General features: G+C 30.5%; 1 protein-coding gene across 8 annotated transcripts in view; it reads left to right on the plus strand.

Moving 5' to 3' along the window:
- Positions 1-25,576, plus strand: part of LOC111682453 (protein shank) — a 124,616-nt gene that overhangs the window by 48,834 nt on the left and 50,206 nt on the right. For 4 of the 8 annotated variants that reach the window (XM_046955517.1, XM_046955512.1, XM_046955515.1 and 1 more), the window contains exon 4: positions 2,745-2,762. The exons of the other annotated variants lie outside the window; for them this stretch is intronic. In XM_046955517.1, coding sequence (XP_046811473.1) covers positions 2,745-2,762 — 18 coding nt within the window. The remainder of the gene's footprint in view (positions 1-2,744; positions 2,763-25,576) is intronic. 8 annotated transcript variants of the gene reach the window in all.

The following is a 25,576-nucleotide window of genomic DNA, read 5'->3' on the forward strand; positions in this document are numbered from 1 at the left end:
TATAGTCTTAAATATATACTTTAGTTTCAGCTTTATACTAGACTACAATCTCAGCTACGGACAGGACTAAAGTTTCGGCTATAGTATGGATTATATCCTCAGTTATAGATGGAAACATAATCGCATCTGTGGACTACAGTTTCAGTTATAAACTGCAATGCATTCTTAATGACAGACTGGACTATAGTGGACTTATTTCCAGCTTTATACTAGACTATAATATTAGCTACAGACCGGACTAAAGTTTCAGCTATAGAATGGATTATATCCTCAGTTATGCAATGAATCACAGACTACAATCTCAGCTGTAAAATACAGACTCAGCTGTCAACTGGATGTCTCAACAGATCAACAGATTTGATAGATCAACTGGAGCCTCCTAAGACTTTGGAACTGATGATTACTGATTGCTCATTATTTAGATAAGAGATAGGCAAAAATTAAATACTAAGCTCTGTGATTTGATTTGATAGTTTTTCATAGGAGGGAATATACAAAGTTGTGAAAGCTTAAGTATAAAAGAGCTCTCCCTCCGACTTTTATATGTATTTGAATCTGAGAGTTTATTAATAGATAAGTGATAGGCAGAGAGTAAATATTTAGCTCTCTAAATTGGTTTGATTGTTTTTAAAAACATGTGCGATTAGATAATATTTGAGTATAAAAGCTTTAGGCATTCATGAAAAACTATTTAGTCTTCAGATATTAAGTTTATTGTTTTATTATTATTTTAAGATTAGTGTTAAGCATAGAGTAAAAATTTAGCTCTTTGACTTGGTTTTATGGTTTTTATACATGTTAGAGAAAACATATAAAAGCATGAGTGCTAAAAAAGCTCTTTAGAAAGTTTTAAGCATAAATTTGTTTTTAGTTAAGTCTGAATATTTTAATTTAAAAGCCTGAAGCCCCTAGTTTTATAATATTTTTTTAATTTTAAAAAAGTTTTAAATATTTCAATTTGATATAATTTTGATAAAGAAATTTTCAAACATTTTGCACGTTTAAACAAATCATCCTTTTCATCACAAATGTACATATACATATACATTTTAATATAAAGTGTTGAATCTAAAAGCCCGTTGTAAATGCTGCCTTCCTATTTAAAAACTCCCGCTCGTTTATTGAATGAAATTCTGCAAATTAACTTAAAAATTCTTTTGATTTTCAAAATTGAAAATTAATTCAAAAATTTGTATTTTTTTTCTTTCTCCGCTTTTAATTGCTTTACACACACACACACAAACAATTATGTTGCAAATATTAAAAATTCCAAAAAAAAACTAATACACTGATAAAAATTTTAAACTGCAATACAAACAACAACATGAAAATATTAAAAACCATGTTTTGTTGACAATGTTGCAACATTAACAATTTGGAATTTTTCAAAAAAAAAAAAAAAAAATGAAATTTATGTGGCAACTTGTTAAATGGATGTTTGACTGATGATGTTGCTGTTGCTGCTGCTGCTGCCGGTGTCATTGCTGTTGTCTGTGATGCTGTGTTGAATGCTAAAAATACAATTTGACACGTTCTTCTTGTCTCTATATAAAACCACCTGGTTATTGGGGGACATCTTTAACAACAACAACAACAATACAAAATGGCTGAAAAACGTAAAATTTTTTTGCCGCCTCAAACATTTGTGTACAATTTGATGCTGATGATGATGATAATGTACGAAAAACGAAATAAATGTTAACCAAACCATATTCTACTGATGTGTGTTGCTGTGTGTATGATGTGTGTATGTATGTTTGCTCCAAAATTAACATACATTGGATTCTTAATTATCCTGGGGCCTCTTGTTATACACATACACACACACATAATCATACAAAACTCTACATGAATACATTAACAAAACAAAAAACAAAAAAAATGTTGATGGTTAATTTGATGCTACTGTGTTGTGGGTTTAATAAAACCAACAACAACAACAACACTAACATAAAAACTGCTGGGTAATACTGTTCCACTGCCACTGCTGCTTATGATACTTGCTGTTGTGTCTTCTAATGATTGTCGACTTTACACTTTTACACAACTGCAAACAACAACAAAATAATAATATCATATTTTTTGTTATTATTAATGATTTATGATGCTCATCATTATCTACAACAATAATAACAATCTGGGCTCTACCTACTTTTACTCTAATACATACACATACATATATGTACACATGTTGTTATAACTACTTGAAAATATGACTAATGGTGTTGCCATATATTTAACATTTATGTAAATTTTTTACTAAACTACTGCTGCCAACTTCGCTCTTAACTTTACCAACACAAAAACAACCACAACAACTTTAATGTTTCAACATCATCATCATCTTAAACAACTCCTTGCTGCTGTTTGTCTATTTTTGAAATTAAAATTTTATTGCTGGAACTTGCACTTTTTTTACAATTGTTTGTTCATCTTTGTTGGTACTACTAACATTAATAACTGCTTTTGCTGCTGCTGCTGTGACTGCTGTAACAACTATAATTATTATTGCCAACCTGCAATACACATTACTCTACTGCTTTTGTATACAACATTGCACTTTTGACACATTGCTTCTTTTTTTCTCAACACCATTACAAAAATGCTTAATTAATTTGATTTGTTATTAACGTTTATTTTGCGCAATAAATTTGACAAAACAACAACAAAAACAAATACTACAACTCATCATTAAAACATCGATATTTAATTTATAATTTGTTAAATAATTATAACACAATCAGGTGGCTTTTTGGTTTAAGGTTGGTGTTGGCTTTTTATAAAATATTTTTCTATCTTAATTATATTATATTTTTATTTAAGTTATATATACATACATAATTAAGTTATTATCTTAAGTCTTAATAAACGTCCAATAGTTCACACTAAATTTCAGTTTGTAGAAGAAATCATAGTCCCGTTCACTCTATATTCTAAACTATAGTCCAGTCTATACTCTTAACTATACTAGTGTAGAGTCTATAGACAAAACTATATTACAGTTTATAGTCTTAAATATAGTCCAGACTGTAGTCTCGATTATAGTATAGTCTATGATGAAGATAATAGTGAAGTCTATAATCAAGATCATTGTCCACTCTATACTCTAAACTATAGTATATACCCAAGGCTATAGTCGGGACTATAGTCCTAACTGTATTCTAGACTATAGAAAGGACTATAGACAAGACTTTAGACAGGACTATAGACAAAACTATAGACAGGACTATAGACAAAACTATAGACAGGACTATAGACAAAACTATAGTCCCAACTATGGACATAACTGTAGTCCTGACTATAGACAGGACTACAGTCCGACTATAGACAGCATTATAGTCCCGACTATAGACAGGACTATAGACAGGACTATATTCCTGACTATAGACAGGATTATAGTCCCGACTATAGACAGGATTATAGTCCCGACTATAGACATTACTATAGTCCCAACTATAGACAGGACTATAGTCCCGACTATAGACATTACTATGGTCCCGACTATAGACATTACTATGGTTCCGAATATAGGTAGGACTATAGTCCGGAAAGTAGATATTAGACCGGACTATAGAAAGGACTATTAACCAGACTGTGGACAGAACTATAGTTCAGACTATAGACCCGACTATAGTGCAAGCATTAGACAATAGACCGGACCATAGCCCAGGCTATAGACAGGACTATTGACCAGACTAAAGACAGAACTATAGTACAGACTAAAGACAGAACTATAGTCCAGACTATAGACAGAAACTATAGTCCAGACTAAAGACAGAACTATAGTCCCCACTATGGACTCTGCTATAGTCCCGACTGTAGACAGGACTATAGTCCAGATTATAGAAAGAGTTGTAGCTCATTTTATAGCCAAGACTATAATCCAAATCATACGCAAAACTAGAGTCTAGGCTATAGAATGACTTAAGTGCAAAATTTAAAATAGTCCATACTTTAGACAGGACGTGAATATAGTTCATGCTATAAACCGTTCCAGACTACAAACAGGACTAAGGTCTCTATTATAGTCAAGACTATACACGTCTATAGTCCAGATTATTGTCAGAACTATACTTCAGACTATAGACAAACATTATGGATTGGACTATATTCCAGATTATTGTCCTGACTATAGTCCAGCCTATAGTTTGGGCTATAGTTGTTTATACATTAGAAAGTCTATGTTAAAGATCACTCTATAGTCAATGTAGTAGACCACTCCCAATTCCAAGTTTTGATTAAAATCTGATCACACTAAGAATGATGTCCCTTATAACTCTGTTTTTGCACCAGACCACAAGACATATGGCAACAGTTTAATCTATATTGCTAATAGTAGTTACGTCTATAGACTCGACTTATGTTCCGAATATAATTTTGACATATGCAAGTCCTTTAGTGTAATCTGCAATACTGTAGTCAATAGTCAGCTATAAACCTATCCTAAAGGCCTATAGAATCGCCTGTAGTACATACTTAAGTCTCGTCCATAGACCCCACTATACTGTGTTCTCTCTAGTCACTACTATAGTCTTGTCTATGCCCCTGAAAATAATTCCTTATATTCGCTTCTATATACTTAGTTGTAGTTTATTTTATACTTTGAAACTCCATTTAATTGTGTCACCAAAATCTCCCTAAATATTTCAAGAAGAAACAAAAAACTTAAATTTTAGACACCTCTTGACAATTTGCTAAATTTTGTAAAATCATAACCAGAAAATTGTTTTATAACAATGCTAAATAATGCACTTGTATTTAATACAATTATAGCACGAATTTCCGTTTTTATTGAAGTAAAAGAAAAAAACTGAAAAATAGCATGCATTCACTTTTATAACACTAAGCGGAAATAAGTTATTGTTGGTGTTGTCATTTAAACATCAATATAAAATTGTTAATTACATTAGGGTGAAAATAAAAAAGTTGAAAATCTGAACAATAGTCTATAGTTTGGACTAATAGCTTTTTTATGCCGCCCCAATCTTTAATATTACATATTGCTGCATAAACGACAAAAACAACAATAACTTACACAGTCTCGACTACAGTCTAAACTATAGTCTGGACTGTAGTTTATAGCCTGGACTGTATTCCAGACTATAGTCTATAGTGTGAACTATATTCTATAATCTGAACTATATCCTGGATTATATTCAATAGTCTGTAGTATAATCTACAATCTGGGTTTTAGTCTATAGTTTGGTCTATAGTCTATATTCTGGACTATAGTCTGGGCTATAGACTATAGTCGACTATAGGGAACAACCAACAAAAACTTATATAGTCTCGACTATAGTCTGAACTATAGTCTATAATCTGGAATGTACTATATAGTGTAGTCTGGACTATAGTCTATAGTCTGGACTATAGTCTGGACTGTAGTATATAGTCTGGACTATAGTCTATAGTCTAGACTATAGTCTATAGTCAGGACTATAGTCTATAGTTTGGACTATAGTCTATAGTCAGGACTATAGTCTATAGTCTGGACTATAATTCATAGTCTGGACTATAGTCTATAGTCTGGACTATAGTCTATAGTCTGGACTATAGTCTATAGTCTGGACTATAGTCTATAGTCTGGACTATAATCTATAGTCTGGACTATAGTCTATAGTCTGGACTATAGTCTATAGTCTGGACTATAATCTATAGTCTGGACTATAGGGTATAGTCTGGACTATAGTCTATAGTCTGGACTATAGTCTATAGTCTGGACTATAGTCTATAGTCTGGACTATAGTCTATAGTCAGGACTGTAGTCTATAGTCTGGACCATAGTCTATAGTCTGGACTATGGACTATAGATTATAATCTGGAATATAGTCTATAGACTGAGGCTATACTATGCAGTCTGTGGACTATAGTCTGTAGTCTAGGCTATAGTCTATAGTCTATAGACTTTTGTCTGTAGTCTGCACCATAGTCTAGACTATATTCTATAGTCTGGACTATATTCTATAGTCTGGACTATATTCTATAATCTAGAATATAGTATATAGTCAGGACTGTAGTCTATAGACTGGAATATAGTCTTGAATATTGCAAATTTGATTTCGATATTTCTAAACCATTCTAATATTTATTTAGTAAATAAATGATGGCAATAGTTTAATTCCCCAGAAGTGTAATTGGTGTCATCAAGTGACGATTTTTTCGAAACAAAAGCCCTGCAAATACTAAAATCCGCTAGAATTGTCTGAAACAATTTGTAAATTGTTTGGCTAAAGTAAACATTGAGGTTGTATTCTATTTGTACCCTACATCATTATAGTGGAGAGAAGGGTATTATGCGTTTGTGCTGATGTTTGTAATATCCCATAATATTGCTTCTACACCCATCTTATAGTATACCTATGGACTTTCTAATTTAGCTATGTCCCTCTGTCTGTCTATCCGTCCATCTTTTTGTCTGCCCATGTAAGTAATTTAATATATATTAAAACATACTCTTTTAAACGAACGCCATTGAAAATGATTGAAATCGGTCCATTATTTCACCTAGCCTCAATACAACCGTAGGGTTTCATATGGTCGGCCATGTACGACTATACATTCATATATGTTTTCTGTTTTGTTTATAAACAAACACCGATTTATTTTTTGTTAACATGGTAACACTTTTTTCCTGTCTAGTTGGCAGCGCGTGATGCTTCACTTCATGATTATCAGCTGCTTTGTCTCACTTGTTGTTGTTTTGACTGAGTTATTTAGTTTTTGTTGTACAGAGGGATATGTTGATGCCGAAAATTACTGCAATTATGTACAATTTTCAATTTTATAATAAAATAATGTTTATTTTGCAAAAAAAAAGTACAAAAAGAAAAACTACAACTGTCTGTCTAAGTTGAAGCTTGTCTATTTGTTCTCCTGTAGTCGGTGTGCGAGGGCTGTCAGTTGTAAATTAGTATTGTTTGTTTAAATAAGGGAGTGGTGTTCGTTTGACGTTGAGAATTTTGTATTTTTTTTTTTTTTGCCGTTGACTTTTATGGCAATCTTTTGTTTACAAATTTAAATTTGTTTATTATTTAACTTGTTTATTTAAACAAAAAGTACCGTTCATTTAAAAACAAAAACATCAATTCAATGTCAAGGTTGTTTGTAAATTTGCATTCAATTGTTTACAAAAGTTATCATTGCAATTTTAAGATCATAAGATAGAAATGCTTTTTTATCAAATATTACTTTCTACTAAGTAATTTCAATTCATTTTCCTTAAATAAAAATCATTTTAACAACATATATTTTAAATTATTACTTTAAATATATTTCAATACCATTATCCTTCTTAAACTTTTTACATTTTAATTCCATTAAAATCTTTCCCTTAACTACAACAAATCGAAAAACCACATACAGTTCTTCTTACTTTTTTTTCTTATTTTATTATAATTTTGTCTGCCTCAATGTCTGACTGTAGGATCATAAATATAAATGTTATTTTTTAAGTTTTAAGCAACAAAACATTTGATTTTCTTAAAATAATATTTTCTTTATTTTTTTTCCACAACAACTAAATGTTTATTTATCATAAATTTCTACTTAAAATTGCAAAAAAAAACAAAACTTTAATAAAAGAAAAATCCCAAGTTAAATAAAAATATAAAACAAACTTTAAATAATAAGAACAAGCAGCAGTAAATATTTGTTAAATTACTGTTGTTAGTTTGATATCATCAAAGAGCAAACAGTGAAGCATCATCTCTGTCCTTAATTTAATCCAGCCGTCATGTGTAAATAACACTACAAAACAGCCATGGAAAACTTAAATTTTGAAAAAAAAAAAAAAAATACAAAACTTTTACAGGAAATGAGTTCTAGTTATATTATAGTTCTACTTTTGTTTCTGATCTAATTCTTCTAGTTCTGTTCTAGTTCTTTTCTAGTTCTGTTCTAGTTCTGTTCTAGTTCTGTTCTGTTCTGTTCTAGTTCTGTTCTAGTTCTGTTCTGTTCTAGTTCTGTTCTAGTTCTGTTCTAGTTCTGTTCTAGTTCTGTTCTAGTTCTGTTCTAGTTCAGTTCTTGTTTAGTTCTATTTTAGATCCAGTTTAGTTCTAGTTCTGTTTTAATTATGCTCTAGTTCTGTTCTACTTCTGTTTTAGTTCTGCTCTAGTTCTGTTCTAGTTCTGTTCTAGTTCTGTTCTAGTTCTGTTCTAGTTCTGTTCTAGTTCTGTTCTAGTTCTGTTCTAGTTCTGTTCTAGTTCTGTTCTAGTTCTGTTCTAGTTCTGTTCTAGTTCTGTTCTAGTTCTGTTTCTAGTTCTGTTCTAGTTCTGTTCTAGTTCTGTTCTAGTTCTGTTCTAGTTCTGTTCTAGTTCTGTTCTAGTTCTGTTCTAGTTCTGTTCTAGTTCTGTTCTAGTTCTGTTCTAGTTCTGTTCTAGTCCTGTTCTAGTTCTGTTCTAGTTCTGTTCTAGTTCTGTTCTAGTTCTGTTCTAGTTCTGTTCTAGTTCTGTTCTAGTTCTGTTCTAGTTCTGTTCTAGTTCTGTTCTAGTTCTGTTCTAGTTCTGTTCTAGTTCTGTTCTAGTTCTGTTCTAGTTCTGTTCTAGTTCTGTTCTAGTTCTGTTCTAGTTCTGTTCTAGTTCTGTTTCTAGTTCTGTTCTAGTTCTGTTCTAGTTCTGTTCTAGTTCTGTTCTAGTTCTGTTCTAGTTCTGTTCTAGTTCTGTTCTAGTACTGTTCTAGTTCTGTTCTAGTTCTGTTGTAGTTCTGTTCTAGTTCTGTTCTAGTTCTGTTCTAGTTCTGTTCTAGTTCTGTTCTAGTTCTGTTCTAGTTCTGTTCTAGTTCTGTTCTAGTTCTGTTCTAGTTCTGTTCTAGTTCTGTTCTAGTTCTGTTCTAGTTCTGTTCTAGTTCTGTTCTAGTTCTGTTCTAGTTCTGTTCTAGTTCTGTTCTAGTTCTGTTCTAGTTCTGTTCTAGTTCTGTTCTAGTACTGTTGTAGTACTGTTCTAGTTCTGTTCTAGTTCTGTTCTAGTTTTGCTCTAGTTCTGTTCTGGCTCTGTTCTAGGTTCTGTTCCAGTTCTGTTCTAGTTCTGTTCTAGTTCTGTCCTAGTTCTGTTCTAGTTCTGTTCTAGTTCTGTTCTAGTTCTGTTCTAGTTCTGTTCTAGTTCTGTTCTAGTTCTGTTCTAGTTCTGTTCTAGTTCTGTTCTAGTTCTGTTCTAGTTCTGTTCTAGTTCTGTTCTAGTTCTGTTCTAGTTCTGTTCTAGTTCTAGTTCTGTTCTAGTTCTGGTTTAGTTGTGTTCTAGTTCTGTTCTAGTTCTGTTCTAGTTCTGTTCTAGTTCTGTTCTAGTTCTGTTCTAGTTCTGTTCTAGTTCTGTTCTAGTTCTGTTCTAGTTCTGTTCTAGTTCTGTTCTAGTTCTGTTCTAGTTCTGTTCTAGTTCTGTTCTAGTTCTGTCTAGTTCTGTTCTAGTTCTGTTCTAGTTCTGTTCTAGTTCTGTTCTAGTTCTGTTCTAGTTCTGTTCTAGTTCTGTTCTAGTTCTGTTCTAGTTCTGTTCTAGTTCTGTTCTAGTTCTGTTCTAGTTCTGTTCTAGTTCTGTTCTAGTTCTGTTCTAGTTCTGTTCTAGTTCTGTTCTAGTTCTGTTCTAGTTCTGTTCTAGTTCTGTTCTAGTTCTGTTCTAGTTCTGTTCTAGTTCTGTTCTAGTTCTGTTCTAGTTCTGTTCTAGTTCTGTTCTAGTTCTGTTCTAGTTCTGTTCTAGTTCTGTTCTAGTTCTGTTCTGGTTCTGTTTCTAGTTCTGTTCTAGTTCTGTTCTAGTTCTGTTCTAGTTCTGTTCTAGTTCTGTTCTAGTTCTGTTCTAGTTCTGTTCTAGTTCTAGTTCTAGTTCTGTTCTAGTTCTGTTCTAGTTCTGTTCTAGTTCTGTTCTAGTTTTGTTCTAGTTTTGTTCTAGTTTTGTTCTAGTTCTATTCTAGTTCTGTTCTAGTTCTATTCTAGTTCTATTCTAGTTCTATTCTAGTTCTGTACTAGTTCTGCTTTAGTTCTGTTCTAGTTCTGTTCTATTTCTGTTCTAGTTTTGTTTAGTGTTTTTCTAGTTATGTTCTGGTTCTGTTATAGTTAAGTTCATTTATGTTCTAGTTCTATTTACCATCCCTGCTCTTTACCACTTATTGTAATCATAAATAAACCCAAAACTGCCCCAAAAATAAAAACAATTTTTTATGCAAATTTTTATTAAATAGTTAAATTTTATAGGAGTTTTTCTTCTCTTTCAGAATATTTTGTAATGCTCATGATAATGTTTATAATCAAAATAATAATAATATTATAAACAAAATTACAATTTGTGTTTTATTTAGCTTAAACAATTTGATAGTAATTGTGGTTTAGAAAAAAATTTACATTATCAAATAAATTTTATTAAAAAATCATGGTAAATTTTTTTGCTAAATACAATTTTAATATTATTTAATTAAATTTTAAAATGAGCTGGAATTTAATTGATATGCAGGGGATGATTTTATATTAAAGTAGAGTTTTAACCGGAAGGCAAAGGCGTGGTCGTCAAAAAAATATTTTCTTAAGGCGCTATTTATGATGAACATGTCCTCATTTTCTTTACGCAAATTATTAGTGAAGGACATTCATATATTTTCTTTTTTTTATAATAAAGTTTTCTAAAAGCTACTTTTGACGTTTGTTATTTTCATTCAATTTTAATCAAAGAAAATTTATTATAATATCAATCGATTTTCAAATATGTCTTGATTTTACATACCACACACAAAAAGAATTTCTATTAGAAAAATACGTTTGATTTTAAAACTATTTTGCAGTTGTGCTCACACTTATGTATAAATACTTAAGTATAAATTTCAGTGAAGGGAAACTTTTGCAAATTGAACACAAGAGGGTACAGAGTAAAACCTTTCTTTCAGCAAATCTAAGCAACATGTGATATGTTACAAAGTACACCTAGTCACCCATGTCCCTGTTTCTAATATTTCAATAATTGCCCATTGCTGTTATGTGTTCATAGGTTCGCTTTGTTATTTATTTGTTGATTTTTGCTAATATGTAAATTCCTTATGGTTTTTTGTTGTTGTTTGTTGTTCTAATTGAATTATTTATTTCATGTTTAAAAATAAAATTTTTTGAAGTTTCCACCCAAAAAGTTCACGAAAAAATTGCACTAACAACGTCAGCAACAACAACAACAAATTCATCACACACTCTGACACAATTAAACACTTGAAAAATACTAGACAAAGCATACAACAGCACAACTGCTGTTGCAGCTCTAAATACTGCACTTCAGCAGTGTATTTTACAGCAAACAACTGCATGCTTACAGAGTTGCTAATCCACACTGTCAATTCCAACAACTGTTTGTTTGCTTAAGTGTTAGAGTAAATTTGCATTTGTTAGTAATTTAATTGTTTAAAAATTGCATCTAAACTAAACTACTTGCAAATACTTCTACCGTTTATTTAGTTTTTCTATTATTTTTTCTTTTTGATATTTATTCACTAAACTTTAAATGTTTCGACATGTTGTATTGTTGTTGTTTTATAAACTTATTTATATTATTTCTTTTTTGCATTACCAAAATTTATTGAAGTGTACAACGTAACGTGACACATGTCAAAACGGCAACACGTACATTAACAAGCAACTTAATACTTGTGAGGGAGAAATAAACAATAAATGAAAATAAAAAAAATAAAATAATAAAAATAGAATAATAAAAAAATATTTATGCCAAAATATAAATTACAAATAATATTAGCATTAAAAACTTTTTGTTTGGTCTCAGTCAACTAGGTTTACGAGATATTTTAGTTAGAGTTACATTAAAGTTAGAATAAAAATTAAAAACTGTAATTTTAATTTAGTCTTAATAACTTTAACTTTTATTTAATTTAAAATGGGCAATTCTTAAATTAACTGAAATTTATTTTCTCTTATTTCAGGTAAGAAATCAAAATTTAAAAAAAGAAAAACTATAAGTGAGTATTACGATTACGTATTTAACAACAATAATACCTTTAATAAAGTAAAGTAACACATTTAGATCAGTTCTTATTCTTGTCATGTTCTAAGTCAAGATCAGTTCTAGTTTAATTATTGTTTAGTTCCAGTTCTGTTCTAGTTCAGTTCTAGGCCAGTTTTAGTTCAGTTCTAGTTCAGTTCCAGTTTAGTTCTAGTTTAGTACTAGTTCAGTTCTAATTCAGTTCTGGTTTAGTTCTAGTTCAGTTCTAGTTCAGTTCTAGTTCAGTTCTAGTTCAGTTCTAGTTCAGTTCTAGTTCAGTTCCAGTTCAGTTCTAGTTCATTTCCAGTTCATTTCCAGTTCAGTTCTAGTTCAGTTCTAGTTCAGTTCTAGTTCAGTTCTAGTTCAGTTCTAGTTCAGTTCTAGTTCAGTTCTGTTCTAGTTCAGTTCTAGTTCAGTTATAGTTCAGTTCTAGCTCAGTTCTAGTTCAGTTCCAGTTTAGTTCTAGTTTAGTACTAGTTCAGTTCTAATTCAGTTCTGGTTTAGTTCTAGTTCAGTTCTAGTTCAGTTCTAGTTCAGTTCTAGTTCAGTTCTAGTTCAGTTCTAGTTCAGTTCTAGTTCAGTTCTAGTTCAGTTCTAGTTCAGTTCTAGTTCAGTTCTAGTTCAGTTCTAGTTCAGTTCTAGTTCAGTTCTAGTTCAGTTCTAGTTCAGTTCTAGTTCAGTTCTAGTTCAGTTCTAGTTCAGTTCTAGTTCTGTTCTAGTTCTGTTCTAGTTCTGTTCTAGTTCTGTTCTAGTTCTGTTCTAGTTCTGTTCTAGTTCTGTTCTAGTTCTATTCTAGTTCTGTTCTAGTTCTGTTTTATTTCTGATTTAGTTCTGTTCTAGTTCTGTTCTAGTTCTGTTCTAGTTCTGTTCTAGTTCTGTTCTAGTTCTGTTCTGGTTCTGTTCTAGTTCTGTTTTATTTCTGATTTAGTTCTGTTCTAGTTCTGTTCTAGTTCTGTTCTAGTTCTGTTCTAGTTCTGTTCTAGTTCTGTTCTAGTTCTGTTCTAGTTCTGTTCTAGTTCTGTTCTAGTTATGTTCTAGTTCTGTTCTAGTTCTGTTCTAGTTCTGTTCTAGTTATATTCTAGTTCTGTTCTAGTTCTGTTCTAGTTCTGTTCTAGTTCTGTTCTAGTTATGTTCTAGTTCTGTTCTAGTTCTGTTCTAGTTCTGTTCTAGTTCTGTTCTAGTTCTGTTCTAGTTCTGTTCTAGTTATGTTCTAGTTCTGTTCTAGTTCTGTTCTAGTTCTGTTCTAGTTATGTTCTAGTTCTGTTCTAGTTCTGTTCTAGTTCTGTTCTAGTTCTGTTCTAGTTCTGTTCTAGTTCTGTTCTAGATCTCTTCTAGTTCTCTTCTAGTTCTATTCTAGTTCTCTTCTAGTTCTGTCCTAGTTCTGTTCTAGTTCTATTCCAGTTCTGTTCTAGTTCTGTTCTAGTTATCTTCTAATTATATTCTAGTTCTGTTCTAGTTCTGTTCTAGTTCTGTTCTATTTCCATTCTATTTCTGTTCTAGTTCTGTTCTATTTCTGGTCTAGTTCTGTTCTAGTTTAATTCTAGTTTAGATCTAGTTCTCTTCTAGTTCTGTTCTAGTTCTGTTCTATTTATGTTCTAGTTCTGTTCTAGTTCTGTTCTAGTTCTGTTCTAGTTCTGTTCTAGTTCTGTTCTAGTTCTGTTCTAGTTCTGTTCTAGTTCTGTTCTAGTTCTGTTCTAGTTCTGTTCTAGTTCTGTTCTAGTTCTGTTCTAGTTCTGTTCTAGTTCTGTTCTAGTTCTGTTCTAGTTCTGTTCTAGTTCTGTTCTAGTTCAGTTCTAGTTCTGTTCTAGTTCTGTTCTAGTTCTGTTCTAGTTCTGTTCTAGTTCTGTTCTAGTTCTGTTCTAGTTCTGTTCTAGTTCTGTTCTATTTCTGGTCTAGTTCTGTTCTAGTTTAATTCTAGTTTAGATCTAGTTCTCTTCTAGTTCTGTTGTAATTCAGTTTTAGTTCCGTTTTGATTGAGTTCTAGTTCTGTTCTAATTGAGTTCTAGTTCAGATCTAGTTCTGTTGTAGTTCAGTTCTAGTTCTGTTTTAATTGTGTTCAAGTTCTGTTGTAATTCATCTGTAGTTTTTTTTCTAGTTCTGTGCTAGTTCCTTTCTGAATGAGTTATTGGTCGATTGTAGTTTCGATTTAAACACTTATTCGTTTTTAACCGTTCAACCTTAGTAATTAAATAATTAAATCGAAAAAATTCTTTAAAATTTTTTTGTTTTTTCAATATATCTTTTTTTTTCTTACAAGATAATTGTGTGATTTCTAATTACACTGTAAAAATAAAATGCAATAATTGGTACAATTTTTTGCAGAAAATCAAATAAAAAATTTTTATTCCTAAATATTGTACAAAAAAAAAAACTAATAAAGAAATAAATTGGAACATGTAACACAATAAAATTTCAAACAAATATATTGTACTTGTTGAAAATGAAATGAACTTGAGCTGTAAAACAAGAGTCAATAAATGTTCAAACACCCACTTATGTGTTATACACTTAAGTAAATGGTTAAAAATAACGAGGAAGGATGGGAAAGGAACTTTAACATAAGGCGGCTTAAGTCTATTTATGCAAAATGGTGCTACTTGCAGTATGCTTTTAACCTAGGTTACAAATCATGTCAAGGAATTGGCTTTGTTTATATTGAAAAGACTTTTCAAACCTCCCTCTTATAAATATTAGTTTCGCTATACTGTATACGATTATATCTAAATGTACTTACATGTCAACCTATACTATAGTTTGTTATTACAAATTTTTGCTATTTTTTTACATGAAAATAAAAATCTAAAATAATAATCGGCCAGTACACACACTTAAAAATGTGTACGAAAACAAACAAAAAATACAAAAAACAACATGATCAAGCTTGCATTGACATGTTGTACATTTCAACTACAAATGTTTAAGTCTTGTTGATTTTAAAACCCATTTTCCACTTTTTTTTCTTAAAGTCCAAGTTATAAAACTAAAATCTCTAACAAAAAAATAAAATCATGTAAAATGCCAACTTCCCAAAAACGTTCATTTTATTCCTTCTTCTTTTTCTATTCCCCTTCCTTGTTTTTCTTAATTTTATTGTAATCCTGTTTTTTCCAGCTATAATAAATGTTGTTGTAGTATCTTATTTTTTTAGAACATTGTACCTAATCAAATTTTTTTGTTGTTGTTTTTTTATTCTAAGTTTAACTTAGATGTTTGTCAGCCATAAAGTGAACAGACTTTTAGATGAAAGGGAGGGAGAAAATTGTGACCACTGATACGTATAAAAATCTAACCCTGAAGCAATAGATTTTTCAATGAAATTCTAATTTAAAATGGTGCAAAAATGTTGTACAACAGCTTTTGTTCATAGCTATAGTTTTCGTATAAAAAACTGTTCAAATACTCTACACTAGCGTCTTTTGTTTTGGGACTTTAGGAGTTCCTCTTTTACCGAAAATATAGATTAGTCCATACTCTAGTTTATCGTTTGGACTATAGTCTTGTATATACATAGTTTCGACTATAGTCGATGTTAACTATAGGCGAGACTAGTGTGAGCTATATAAGAACTAGAAAAGAACTAGAACAGAACTAGAACAGAACTGGAACAGAACTAGAATAGAACTAGAACAGAACTAGAACAGAACTAGAACAGAACTAGAACAGAACTAGAACAGAACTAGAACAGAACTAGAACAGAACTAGAACAGAACTAGAACAGAACTAGAACAGAACTAGAACAGAACTAGAACAGAACTAGAACAGAACTAGAACAGAACTAGAACAGAACTAGAACAGAACTAGAACAGAACTAGAACAGAACTAGAACAGAACTAGAACTGAACTAGAACTGAACTAGAACTGAACTAGAACTGAACTAGAACTGAACTAGAACTGAACTAGAACTGAACTAGAACTGAACTAGAACTGAACTAGAACTGAACTAGAACTGAACTAGAACTGAACTAGAACTGAACTAGAACTGAACTAGAACTGAACTAGAACTGAACTAGAACTGAACTAGAACTGAACTAGAACTGAACTAGAACTGAACTAGAACTGAACTAGAACTGAACTAGAACTAAACCAGAACTGAATTAGAACTGAACTAGTACTAAACTAGAACTAAACTGGAACTGAACTAGAACTGAGCTAGAACTGAACTATAACTGAACTAGAACTGAACTAGAACAGAACTGAACTAGAACTGAACTAGAACTGAACTAGAACTGAACTAGAACTGAACTAGAACTGAACTAGAACTGAACTGGAAATGAACTGGAAATGAACTAGAACTGAACTGGAACTGAACTAGAACTGAACTAGAACTGAACTAGAACTGAACTAGAACTGAACTAGAACTGAACTAGAACTAAACCAGAACTGAATTAGAACTGAACTAGTACTAAACTAGAACTAAACTGGAACTGAACTAGAACTGAACTAAAACTGGCCTAGAACTGAACTAGAACAGAACTGGAACTAAACAATAATTAAACTAGAACTGATCTTGACTTAGAACATGACAAGAATAAGAACTGATCTAAATGTGTTACTTTACTTTATTAAAGGTATTATTGTTGTTAAATACGTAATCGTAATACTCACTTATAGTTTTTCTTTTTTTTAAATTTTGATTTCTTACCTGAAATAAGAGAAAATAAATTTCAGTTAATTTAAGAATTGCCCATTTTAAATTAAAATAAAAGTTAAAGTTATTAAGACTAAATTAAAATTACAGTTTTTAATTTTTATTCTAACTTTAATGTAACTCTAACTAAAATATCTCGTAAACCTAGTTGACTGAGACCAAACAAAAAGTTTTTAATGCTAATATTATTTGTAATTTATATTTTGGCATAAATATTTTTTTATTATTCTATTTTTATTATTTTATTTTTTTTATTTTCATTTATTGTTTATTTCTCCCTCACAAGTATTAAGTTGCTTGTTAATGTACGTGTTGCCGTTTTGACATGTGTCACGTTACGTTGTACACTTCAATAAATTTTGGTAATGCAAAAAAGAAATAATATAAATAAGTTTATAAAACAACAACAATACAACATGTCGAAACATTTAAAGTTTAGTGAATAAATATCAAAAAGAAAAAATAATAGAAAACTAAATAAACGGTAGAAGTATTTGCAAGTAGTTTAGTTTAGATGCAATTTTTAAACAATTAAATTACTAACAAATGCAAATTTACTCTAACACTTAAGCAAACAAACAGTTGTTGGAATTGACAGTGTGGATTAGCAACTCTGTAAGCATGCAGTTGTTTGCTGTAAAATACACTGCTGAAGTGCAGTATTTAGAGCTGCAACAGCAGTTGTGCTGTTGTATGCTTTGTCTAGTATTTTTCAAGTGTTTAATTGTGTCAGAGTGTGTGATGAATTTGTTGTTGTTGTTGCTGACGTTGTTAGTGCAATTTTTTCGTGAACTTTTTGGGTGGGAAACTTCAAAAAATTTTATTTTTAAACATGAAATAAATAATTCAATTAGAACAACAAACAACAACAAAAAACCATAAGGAATTTACATATTAGCAAAAATCAACAAATAAATAACAAAGCGAACCTATGAACACATAACAGCAATGGGCAATTATTGAAATATTAGAAACAGGGACATGGGTGACTAGGTGTACTTTGTAACATATCACATGTTGCTTAGATTTGCTGAAAGAAAGGTTTTACTCTGTACCCTCTTGTGTTCAATTTGCAAAAGTTTCCCTTCACTGAAATTTATACTTAAGTATTTATACATAAGTGTGAGCACAACTGCAAAATAGTTTTAAAATCAAACGTATTTTTCTAATAGAAATTCTTTTTGTGTGTGGTATGTAAAATCAAGACATATTTGAAAATCGATTGATATTATAATAAATTTTCTTTGATTAAAATTGAATGAAAATAACAAACGTCAAAAGTAGCTTTTAGAAAACTTTATTATAAAAAAAAGAAAATATATGAATGTCCTTCACTAATAATTTGCGTAAAGAAAATGAGGACATGTTCATCATAAATAGCGCCTTAAGAAAATATTTTTTTGACGACCACGCCTTTGCCTTCCGGTAAAACTCTACTTTAATATAAAATCATCCCCTGCATATCAATTAAATTCCAGCTCATTTTAAAATTTAATTAAATAATATTAAAATTGTATTTAGCAAAAAAATTTACCATGATTTTTTAATAAAATTTATTTGATAATGTAAATTTTTTTCTAAACCACAATTACTATCAAATTGTTTAAGCTAAATAAAACACAAATTGTAATTTTGTTTATAATATTATTATTATTTTGATTATAAACATTATCATGAGCATTACAAAATATTCTGAAAGAGAAGAAAAACTCCTATAAAATTTAACTATTTAATAAAAATTTGCATAAAAAATTGTTTTTATTTTTGGGGCAGTTTTGGGTTTATTTATGATTACAATAAGTGGTAAAGAGCAGGGATGGTAAATAGAACTAGAACATAAATGAACTTAACTATAACAGAACCAGAACATAACTAGAAAAACACTAAACAAAACTAGAACAGAAATAGAACAGAACTAGAACAGAACTAAAGCAGAACTAGTACAGAACTAGAATAGAACTAGAATAGAACTAGAATAGAACTAGAACAGAACTAGAATAGAACTAGAACAAAACTAGAACAAAACTAGAACAAAACTAGAACAGAACTAGAACAGAACTAGAACAGAACTAGAACAGAACTAGAACAGAACTAGAACTGAACTAGAACAGAACTTGAACAGAACTAGAACAGAACTAGAACCAAACTAGAACAGAACTAGAGCAGAACTAGAACAGATCTATAAATGATCTAAAGCAGAATTAGAAGAGATCTAGATCAAAACTAGATTACAACAGAACAAGAACTATAAGGGATTTTAATAGTTTACGGATTACTTATAGTCTAGTTCTCTTTGTTAAAGTCCGTGCTATAGTGTGGCATATAATTCAGTCTGCTATCAGATTTAAAGTCTTGACTAGATTCTGTGTTACAATTTTTTGATTTCCCTCATGGCAAAACTTAAAATACCAACATTTTCCTGAATATAGAATTAAGCATAGAATTTTGAACATAAAAATAGTTTGCACACAGTTCAATTTGCTCTGTTGCTGCAGTAAAAAAAATACTAACTTTTTTTAACAATATTTTTGTAATGAAATTTAAAATATAACGTGTAAAATTTCAAATGCTAGAGGTTGTTTTATTTAGTAGAAAACTAAAGCATAAAGCAAAAAATATTTACACAATTTTGTTTCCAACTTAAATTCTTGTTATTGGCCTGAACAACATTTACAAAATGTTTAATCTTTTTATACACTTTTCCTTTAAGAACATTTCTTTCTTTCCCATTGCATAAAGCTCAAGATTGAGGGAAGCAGCAGTAAGTATTTTTATGTACAAATTTATCTTTAAGAAGTTTTCCTGATTTGAAATACCTATTTTATGTTTTGTGTTTTATTCTTTTTGAATTTTATTCCATCGTTTTGCTATGGCTCCTAAAAAGTATAGTAAACTGTTTAAATGTCTATGTTGCCTGCCTCCCAGCTAGCTAGTAGTGTTGTTGGCGTAAGAGTAAAAGATACTAAATCAGGAATTATCTATGGTTCAAAAATCATCACCAACCAAAACAACCCAACAACCAGCATCAGAAAAAAATCCTCAGTTATTTGTGTTTATTTGGGGCTTAGCTGTTAAGAAACGTGTTCCATTATTTCTAGATGAAGATGCTGGTTCATATACATATGTACATCTATCTATCTATATGGTATTAAATTCATTTCATTTCTTCTTTTTTTCTCCTATTTGTACTTAAGAATTTCTTTACTCTTTTGGAGTTTTTTTTTTTCTTTTCTGCTTTTAAAGTTGTATACTTTATTTTTAACAATAACTGTCTGATTTTAAGTGCTCTTCAGAAGTGTTTGTATTCTCGTACATTTATATTTGGAATACGATATACTCTACCGCTGCTGCTGCTCAAGGTATTCTGCACATACTTGAAGTATTCTTTAAGATGCTTGGCGAACAGTGTGTTTAAGAAGTGTGTTATTTCAAGTGATAGTAAGAAAAGGCCGATAGAAATATTAAACAAAAATCTTAAATAAAGTCCTCTATCTGGATTATAGCTTAGTTCAAAATTTAAACAATAGTATAACAATTGTCGGAACTTAAATATATTCTATAATATATACTGTGTTCTAGTCTTTAGTTTGGAATATAGTTTAATGTATAGTATGGATTACAGTCTAGACTACGTTCCGTTTTCTAGTCTATAATATGGAGTATAATCAAGTTCATTATAATCTAGTCTATAGTCTGGTCTATAGCCTAGTCTATAGTTTAGACTATAGTCTAGTCCATAGTCTGGTCTATAGTCTAGTCTAGTCTATAGTCTAGTGTCTAGTCGGTTGTGTATTCTAGTCTATAGTCTAGTTTATAATCTAGTCCATAGTCTGGTCTATAGTCTAGTCTATAGTCTAGTCTATAATCTGGTCCATAATCTAGTCTAGTATAGTATAGTCTAGTCTATAGTCCAGTCTAGTGTCTAGTCGATTGTCTAGCCTAGTGTCTAGTCGATTGTCTAGTCTATCTATAGTCTAGTTTATAATCTAGTCCATAGTCTGGTCTATAGTCTAGTCTATAGTCTAGTCTATAATCTAGTCCATAATCTAGTATAGTATAGTCCATAGTCTACTCCATTGTCTAGTCTATATTCCACTCTATAGTCCAGTGTCTAATCAACTATAGTCTAGTCCATAGTCTAGTCCATAGTATAGTCTATAGTATAGTCTATAGTCTAGTCAATAGTCTAGTCTATAGTCTAGTCTATAGTCTAGTCTATAGTCCAGTCTAGTGTCTAGTCGATTGTCTAGCCTAGTGTCTAATCGATTGTCTAGTCTATCTATAGTCTAGTTTATAATCTAGTCCATAGTCTGGCCTATAGTCTAGTCTATAGTCTAGTCTATAATCTAGTCCATAATCTAGTCTATAGACTAGTCTAAAGTCTAGTCTATAGTCTAGTCTATAGTCTAGTCCATAGTCTAGTCAATTTTCTAGTCTATATTCCAGTGTATAGTCTAGCATAGTGTCTAATCGATTGTTTACTCTAGTCTAGTCTATAGTCTAGTCTATAGTCTAGTCTATAGTCCAGTCTAGTGTCTAGTCGATTGTCTAGCCTAGTGTCTAGTCGATTGTCTAGTCTATCTATAGTCTAGTTTGTAATCTAGTCCATAGTCTGGTCTATAGTCTAGTCTACAGTCTAGTCTAAAATCTAGTGTATAGTCTAGTCTACAGTCTTGTCTATAGTCTAGTCTATAGTCTAGTCTATAGTCTAGTCTATAGTCTAGTCTATAGTCTAGTCTATAGTCTAGTCTATAGTCTAGTCTATAGTCTAGTCTATAGTCTAGTCTATAGTCTAGTCTATAGTCTAGTCTATAGTCTAGTCTAGAGTCTAGTCTATAGTCTAGTCTATAGTCTAGCCTATAGTCTAGTCTATAGACTAGTCAATAGTCTAGTCTATTGTCTAGTCTATTGTCTAGTCTATTGTCTAGTCTATAGTCTAGTATATAGCCTAGTCTATAGTCTAGTCTATAGCCTACTCTATAGGCTAGTCTATAGTCTAGTCTATAGCCTAGTCCATAGACTAGTCTATAGTCTAGTATATAGACTAGTCTAGTCTATAGACTAGTCTATAGTCTAGTCTATAGTCTAGTCTATAGACTAGTCTATAGTATAGTCTAAAGTCAAGTCTATAGTTTAGTCTATAGTCTAGTCTAGTCTATAGTTTAGTCTATAGTTTAGTCTATAGTTTAGTCTATAGTCTAGTCTATAGTCTAGTCTATAGTCAAGTCTATAGTCTAGTCTATTGTCTTGTCTCTAGTCTAGTTTATAGTCTAGTCTGTAGTGTAGTCTATAGTCTAGTGTAAAGTCTAGTCTATGGTCTAGCCTATAGTCCAGTCTAAATTCTTGTTTATCTATAATCTATTGTTTATAGACTATACCAATCTATAGTCTGCAATCATGCACCATATTTGTCTATTCTATTCTGTGTATTAAAATATATTAAAAATAATTATGAACAAAGTTTTTTATTGGATTGAAAGAGTATATTAAGTCCATTTACTTTTACCATAGAGTGTAAATATTTAAAATAACATTGCTTTTCCATAATTATCTATTTTTCCCCTCTCTATCTCTCTCTCTCCTTCCTTTAACACTGTCACAAGCATTCTTTAAGATTAATGATATTTTATGGAAAGTGGTCGATGGTGTCGATGTTCGGATGCTGCTGCGGAAACTGTGTGCTGGTGTGACTGAGACACTAGAAAGAGTTTAAAATAATATTATGTTTGTTTTTATGTGTTTCAATTGCATTTTGATTGCAATTGAATTTATGTTTTCAATGCGTTTTATTTCCTTCTTTTTCATATAGTTTTATTACACTTTATAACAGTTTCTTACACATGTACTTCCCCATAAAGATGAGTTTTCTACGCCATATGACGTATTTTCAATTTATTTGCTTTTTTAATGTTTGAGTTTTTTATAAATAATTCAATTATATTTGTTTGTGGAAGAGAAATTTTTCATTGCTAAATTTAATTATTTTGCAAACGAGACACGAGACCGGAAAGTTTTTATTTATTTTTTTAGCATGATAATTAAATTACAGAGTTCAAAGTTCAAGTGTCAAAGATTTCTTAAAAAGTTATACATTTCTTGTTAAGGTTTCTTTATATTGAAGGTACAATTAAGTCGGTCGAGTTCTTAATACTAAATTCTATAAATTTAGATAAATTTGTTCTGCCTCAAGAAAAATTAAGTGATTTTTTATCCAATTTTAGTTTTATTACAAAAATCCTTAACAGTTTAATTCCTTCAATTTTATTTTAAATCACAGCACTTAATCTTAGTTTAAGTTTATTTCCAATAAACACTTAAAAACTAGAAAAAAATTAACATTTTAAACACATGTTTAGGAAAAAAAACAAAACCTCAAACAAATGTTCAATTAATTGTCTTGAAATTTTAAACACATGGACAATTGTTAGTGGCCCGGCCCGGCCCGGCCAGTCCCGTCAGTGGCCTCAAAAACTAACTAAATCGTAAATAATTGTTATAATAAAAGACAACTTAAAAATAACAAATAATTTACAATTAAATACTAGGAAAAATATATTTTATTTCTTATTTTTACCTTTAAAAATGCACACATTTCAGTAAAATGTTTACAAGTGGTCTAGACTGCTACTGACACCCAAGCAACAACGATCGTACAACTAATATACAACTACACATGGGTGTGTCTCTTACGCAGCCACAAAACTTAACTACTGAAAATTGTTTATATTGGTAATAATATCAGCAATAATAACAACAAGCAACCCAACAACAATAATATCAACATCATTATGAACAATAAAAATTAAACAGATATTTGAGATTTTCAGAAATAGATAACAAAACTGAAATGTAATGAAAATAGAAATCAAAAAGAGTTCATAATTTATTCAAATTCCTTAAGTCTTAAAGAAAATTAAGTCTTAAGACTAGATTATAGACTAGACTTTCGACTAGACTATATAATACGCTATAGACTAGACCATAGACTAGACTATAGACTAGACCATAGACTAGACTATATACTAGACTAAAGACTAGACTAGACTCTAGACTAGACCATAGACTAAACTATAGACTAGACTATATACTAGACTATAGACCAGACTATAGACTAGACTATAGACTAGACCATAGACTAGACTATAGACTAGACTATAGACTAGACTTTAGACTAGACTTTAGACTAGACTATATAATAGGCTATAGACTAGACCATAAACTAGACTATAGACTAGACCAGAGACTAGACTATAGACTAGACTATATACTAGGCTAATGACTAGACCAGACTATAGACTAGACTCTAGACTGGACCATACTCTAAAATATAGACTAGGCTATAAACTAGACTAGACTATAGACTAGACTAGAGTATAGACTAGAGTATAGACTAGAGTATAGACTAGACTATAGACTAGACTATAGACTAGACTATAGACTAGACTATAGACTAGACTATAGACTAGACTATAGACTAGTCTATAGACTAGACTATAGACTAGACTATAGACTAGACTATAAACTAGACTATAGACTAGACTATAGACTAGATTATATACTAGACTATAGATTAGACTATAGACTAGACTATAGGATAGACTATAGACTAGACTATAGACTTGACTATAGACTAGACTAGACTATAGACTAGACTAGACTAGACTAGACTATAGACTAGACTAGACTATAGACTAGACTAGGCTATAGACTAGACTAGACTAGACTAGACTATAGACTAGACTAGACTATAGACTAGACTATAGACTAGAATATAGACTAGACTATAGACTATACCAAAGACTAGACTATAGACTACATTATAAACTGGACTATAGTTTAAACTATAGACTAGACAGTAGACTAGACTATAGACTAGACTATAGACTAGTATAGCCTCTAGTATTCAGAATAACCTATAGTATATATTACAGTCTAGTCTATAGTCTTCTTAAGTATAGTCTATTGCCTGATCTATAGTTCAGTCTATAGTCTAGTCTCTAGTATAGCCTATAGTCTAGTTAATAATAATGTCTATAGTCTAGTGTAGCCTATAGTTTAGGTCTAAGCTAGTTCATAGTCTAGACCAGATTATATATATTAGACTATATACTAGACTATAAACTAAGACTATAAGGCTAGTATATAGACATTGGGAAATTCAATTTTTGTCCATTGGTAGAGTTTAAATCTTCTAAAATTTTCGTATATTTATATAAAATGGAATTGCAGTTTTTTCTTATTTTTCCTTTCAGTTGCGGTTTAAAACTAATTTTTAACAAATTTTCTCAAGCACTCAAAGACATTGGCCAATTATACACAAACTGCCTTGGAAAATATGTTTGATTTTTATTATAATTTTTTTTCATATGTTTTTTCGTTAAGAATTTTCTATATACACGAATAAGGGGAACATGGAAAATTCAATGCAAAATAAATTAATCTAGTGCACACGTGTGCTTAACAGAAGAAACAAACCAAACACATTTAACAATAATTTAGTTTAGCAAAAGGATACACATTTGTTTCATGAAATGAGAAAAGAAACAAAAATAACAAGTTTTATTTCATAGATTTTCAGAAAAAGATTATACGTACGTTACGTTAAAACAGCAGCAGCTTTTGGACAAATATTTATTATTTTCTAGCCAAAGATTTTATTAATGTGATTTAAAAATTAAAACAAGAAAAAACTTCAAAGTTAAGAACAAAGTATGTTTTTGGAGATGTAATTATAAAACTTAGATTAAATTTGAAAGAACAAGTCAAAATTAATTGGAAAATTCTTAAAATAAAATTGTGGGTTAATTTTATCAAACCGCTATAGGCTAGACTACAGACTAAACTATAGACTAAACTATAGACTTGACTATAGACTAGACTATAGACTATAGACTAGACTATAGACTATAGACTAGACTATAGACTATAGACTAGACTATAGACTATAGACTAGACTATAGACTAGACTATAGACTAG

Source organism: Lucilia cuprina, chromosome 6 (assembly GCF_022045245.1).
Source record: "Lucilia cuprina isolate Lc7/37 chromosome 6, ASM2204524v1, whole genome shotgun sequence".
In the NCBI taxonomy this organism is placed as follows: Eukaryota; Metazoa; Arthropoda; class Insecta; order Diptera; family Calliphoridae; genus Lucilia; species Lucilia cuprina.